This window comes from Montipora capricornis, chromosome 5 (assembly GCF_036669925.1).
Source record: "Montipora capricornis isolate CH-2021 chromosome 5, ASM3666992v2, whole genome shotgun sequence".
NCBI classification, from domain to species: domain Eukaryota; kingdom Metazoa; phylum Cnidaria; class Anthozoa; order Scleractinia; family Acroporidae; genus Montipora; species Montipora capricornis.
Window position 1 is genome coordinate 28,993,454 of NC_090887.1, and position 5,000 is coordinate 28,998,453.

A 5,000-nucleotide genomic window follows, 5' to 3' on the forward strand; every position below is an offset into this window, starting at 1 on the left:
GTTAAGAGTTTCTAGGTCTTGTGACACAGTTTCATTTTTTGGTGGTCGTGGTAAGAAACCAGCAGGGGACGTCTGGAATGTTTTCCATACCTGACGCACACCTTGAAAACTCTGATGACAGGCCCAGAAAATGTCAGCAGTGATGAAAGTATGGCCATAATCGAGAGAAACGTGGAAGGTCATCATGTATAAGTACCACATCCCCCCTGGAGACTGGTGTTTGGTGATTTGTGTTGCGTTTACGGTCTTGTTCACGTAGCCCGGTCAAGTACGCGTTGCGCCATCTCTTCCAAAACATCCGCATTATCGCTTCATAATATTTAGCTCTCTTAACGAGTTCCTTTTCAGAGCTTGCAAAGGGATCTGGAACTTCTTGAGGATCCTTCAGCGTATGGTCAGGTAATGTCATCAATCGATGTTCACACAGGAAGCGTGCTGGCGTAAGTGGAGGGGAATCATTAATCATTAAGTCCCATGTAGGAATACGTTAGCAGTCTGCTATTCAATGCAGCTTCAACCTCGATCAGTATGGTGTTTAGTTCTATCATGTCTAGGGAGGCTTTACCGATTGTTTTCTTCAGGCATCTTTTGGTCATTCCTATCAGTCTTTCATAAAATCCTCCCCACCACGGAGCTCTCTCGGCTATGAATTTCCAACGTATGCCATTGTTTGCAAGGAACTTCTGAGTTGAAGTGTGAGAGAGAATTCCGCTATGTAGAGTTTCTAGGTCTTGTGCGGCTGCTTTGAACGTTTTGGCATTGTCAGAGATGATTGTCTCCGGAACGCCTCTTCTGCCTATAAATCGTCTGAATGCTCTTAGAAAGGCTTCAGTTGTTTGGTCTTCAACCAGTTCAAGATGTGTTGCCCGGCTTATGGCAGTACAGGTGAATAGGCATACATAGACCTTGCTCGATGTAGTATTCTTGTTACAGACGTACATAGGTCCTGCGAAGTCGATGCCTGTGTGTTGGAAGGGCTGTGACTGTGAGATCCGTTCTTTGGGTAATGGTGGTGTTGGAACGGAATGAAGGTGTGGTCCTTCATGTTTCCTACATATAACGCACTTCGATGTGAGCCTTTTAACAAGTTGTCGACCTTGGGGTATCCAGAATTGTTGTCTTATTTGAGTTAATGTGTCCTGAACTCAACCGTGTTTGAGCATTGTATGTGTATGTTGGATGACCAATGAAGTGAATGTGCTATTTTTAGGTAACAAAATTGGGAATTTTGTGTCATGGTGAAGGTCTGCATAGTGTAGTCTACCACGACAGCGAAGTACTTCTTGGTCATCGAGGAACAGTCCTAGTTGTTGCATGATAGCCGGTTGTTTTGACTTCGTTTTCGCCTTTAAGCAAGTGATTTCGCGTTCATAGTATTTTCTTTGGGTTCCTTTTAGTAATGCAAGTCGAGCATGCTGCTTTATTTCAGTTGTAATAGTAGACTTTGTGTTCCTTTTTCGCCATATATCTGTGTAGTGAAGGAGTGTGGCCGTTACTCGGATCGCTCTGTTTAAGGTGCTGTACCTCTCTAAGTCTATTGAGTCAAGTATGTTAGGGCTATCCGATTTGACTATTTTATGCATTTGTGGACTGTCGATTATGTCTGTGATAGGTTCCTTTGACTGAACTTGTGGCCACTGGACGATGGACCTTCAAACCATAATGCTCTATTCTGATAGAACATCGTTGTGCTTATTCCTCGTGTTATTAAGTCTGCAGGATTTGAGAGTGTGGAACAGAACATCCATTTATGTGTCCCTGTTATTTGCGTTATCTTGCGTATTTGCGTGTGTACGAATGGTTGCAGTCTTTTGTTGGATGAAAGCCACGATAGCACAATTTGTGAGTCGCTCCAGTAGACGATTTCGCATTCCTTTCCGAGTTGTAAAGTTTTCGTGATGTACGTCGCTAGGTTGGCTCCTAACAGTGCTGCTAGTAGTTCCAATCGTGGAAGTGTTTGCGTCTTAACGGGTGCGACTCTTGTTTTGGCGATTACGAAGCTTGTTTGCGTCATGTTTCCTGATGTTCCTCGGAGGTATGCAACCGCACCGTAGGCTCGTTGACTGCTATCACAGAATATATGAAGTTGTTTGCTGGTGATGTTGTCACTGAAATATGGTCTTGGTATTTTGAACATGGACAGGTTTTTAATGTCGTCGAGCCATTTAATCCACTGTTCTTTTAAGTCACTTCTTATTTCTTGGTCCCAAGTCATATTTTGTTTCCTTATGTCTTGTATCATGATCGTGGCTTTAACGGTGATAGGTTCAACAAGTCCGAGAGGGCCTTTTGCTCATCTTTTGTTGAGTAGCTTGTGAAATGTCGTTTATCATCTTATCGAGTGAGAGTGATGCGTGTCCAGTGTCGCATCCCACTTTAGACCTAGTACTTTGGTTTGCGGATTTTTAGCTGCGCATTTGTCTTCTTTTGCTTTGATGTTAAGGTTTGGTGAGTTCGAATTCCATTCTCTCAGATTATCCATGTACATTGAGTTGATGAGGTCACTAGCTATCCATGTATTTGCTTTCATTAAGTGATACTGGATTGTTGCAATTAAAAGAAAGGGTGACGAAGTCGCTCCAAATAGGACGCGTTGGAACCTATATGCTCGTAAGTTATCTGTATCGGTGGCTGGTTTGTTGATGTCTTTAAGCCAAAGAAATCGCGTGGCGTCTCTAACGTTTGGGTGGAGTTCGATCTGGAGAAATGCTTTCTCGATATCGGCGATGAATGCCACATTGTGTGCTCTGAATCGGAGAAGAATTCCTGTCAGGTCTTGCATTAGGTTCTCTCCGGTGTGAAGACAGTCATTTAAGCTTGGTGAATTGGAGTTTTGCTTTGCTGAGGCGTCATAGACTATTCTCATTTTTGTTGTTGCGCTTTCCTCTTTAAACACAGGGGAATGAGGGATGTAGTGGACGATTTCTTCGTGGTGATGCATGTCCGGTACTATCTCTATAAATCCCATTTGAAGCTGCTCCTGTAGTTGCTTAAGCTTGTCGTATTTGCCGATAAGTTCTTGGTCTCTTTTGTTTAAGGTTCGCTGGAGACTGGCTAGTCGTTTTACACTGAGGTTCAGGTTGGACGGCAGATCGTTTTTGTTTTCTTTCCACGGCAATGCAACACTATACCTACCCGAAGTGTCGTTGAATTTGATTGTTTTTCGAAATGTTTTCATGACGGAATCGTCTTGATTGCGTTCGTCGGGGATTTGGTTTGTTTCCCAAAATTTGGTGAGTATGCTGTTGAGTTGTGATTCGGCGGACTGGGTGTCTATCCGGTGACATCCCATTGTGTTGCTGTTGCGTATATTAGAGGTGGATCCTGCTAGAAGCCAGCCAAATTTGCTTTCGATCCTGGCTTCGTTACTCGTTTTGATCATCTTGCCAGTGATCAGGTGACCGTACTGGTCGTTTCCGATAAGTATATCCACTTCTGAGTTTCCGATAGGTGTGTCCGCTAGTTTTAGACCTTCTAGTTCGGGGGGAATTTTGAAAGCTTTTATCTTTAGTGGTGGGCAGATTGTAGGAGTTACAAGTGCCGTTAATGTTAAACTTTCCTTTCCCGTATCTAGATTGAGTGAGACTACGTCGTAGTTTCTTCTGGTGGTTTTGATATCGCCAAATGTGGTTACGTCAAGGACTTCTTTGCGTATAGTTTTGAGGTTTAGCTTTTGTCAGTAAGGTCCTTGCCATGGGGAAGACCTCTGTGTTTGTAGGATGCAGGATTTCTTAAGTAGCCACACCAGTTGGCACAGGAAGAATGGTCACTATAAGCACGGGGCACGATAGACTTCAGACCGTTTCGCACACCTTCTTCGTTATCCTTATTTTGCTTTAGTGCATAACCGAAGCATCTCTGGAAATACCGTATCACCATATCTGTCAGGCTTTTGTTTTGGGTCTTGATGCTGTATAGTGAGCTACCAAAGGATCTTTTAGCATGGACTACGCCTGACCATTTATCAACCTCATGCTCAACATTTTGCCTCACTTTGCTTATGGTTGATGAATCATCATCCCCAACAAGAACAGATACAACTGCATTTTTTGCTCCACAACTGTTAAGTAGAATAAAACATAACATTTTGTGCCGTAAAAAGTGAGGGCATTCAAACTACACAAAAAGGGATTGTTTTAAAGTATTTTGTCTTCTGGATTTTCAACATAAGTTCATATTCATGAATAAAAGTGCATTTTATGTGTACTTTCTTGTTAAATTCTCAATCATTATTACTAAGGGTGTAAGGTACTGTCAGACTTTCCACTGTTCATGGTTTAAGTGTCATTACATGTACTGTGACACTCATATCATAAAGTCTCCCTTTGGAGCAATAAAACTGTGAATTTAACATTATTATTATTATTATTATTATTATTATTGCTATTTCATTTTTATATTTGTTATTGTTACATACCTGATTAGTTATTACCTTGTGACTAGATCAATACAAACATCAGCTTTCATAGCTTTTGACGAGCCATACCAGTTGAGCCTGCAGTCATGTATGCGAGGCTTTTTTGACTGTATGCTGGCAGCTTCACATGTTGCACACCTTTACAAAAGACATTATGAATAAAAGTCCTGGGTAGCACTTTCAAGACAAGGCAAATATGGGTGCTGTCATGTGTTGAATGATTCTGTACTTTTTGCGGCCAAATTGAAAAAATTGAAAAAACAATGCTCTTGTTGTTTGCAATGAGGTCCTAGTAGACAAAATATATGTATAAATATATATTACCTTTTTGGCCTTGAACCATAGCAAATCACATTGCCAGTTTTTAGGCCAACCATGTAACCAACACCTAGTGGTTAAAATAAGGATATATTTTATTTACTGTAATTAATTAATTAATTAATTAGTCAATTAGTCAATTAATTAATTAACTTTGACTATTGGCCAGGACAGCAAATATGTCAGTAAGATAAAGAACAATCTAGAGAAAATAAATGCAGCTTTCTTTGAAAATGCATATCCAAATGCACCCTTTTCAATTTTA

At 41.1% G+C, this 5,000-nt stretch overlaps 3 protein-coding genes across 3 annotated transcripts in view; 1 reads left to right on the forward strand and 2 right to left on the reverse strand.

Annotated features, from left to right (window-relative positions):
- LOC138048645 (uncharacterized) overlaps positions 1–1,318 on the forward strand; it is a 9,070-nt gene extending 7,752 nt beyond the window's left edge. The window contains exons 3-4 of the mRNA XM_068894801.1: positions 349–399; positions 1,211–1,318. Coding sequence (XP_068750902.1) covers positions 349–399; positions 1,211–1,318 — 159 coding nt within the window. The remainder of the gene's footprint in view (positions 1–348; positions 400–1,210) is intronic.
- A 279-nt stretch (positions 1,319–1,597) lies between these two features.
- On the reverse strand, positions 1,598–2,242 carry LOC138048646 (uncharacterized). Its single transcript, XM_068894802.1, has one exon. It carries the CDS (start codon positions 2,240–2,242, stop codon positions 1,598–1,600), a length of 645 nt encoding a protein of 214 aa, XP_068750903.1.
- Positions 2,243–2,329: 87 nt separating this feature from the next.
- On the reverse strand, positions 2,330–3,382 carry LOC138048647 (uncharacterized). The gene has a single exon (XM_068894803.1). The coding sequence runs from the start codon at positions 3,380–3,382 to the stop codon at positions 2,330–2,332; it is 1,053 nt and encodes a 350-aa protein (XP_068750904.1).
- Positions 3,383–5,000: the final 1,618 nt, after the last annotated feature.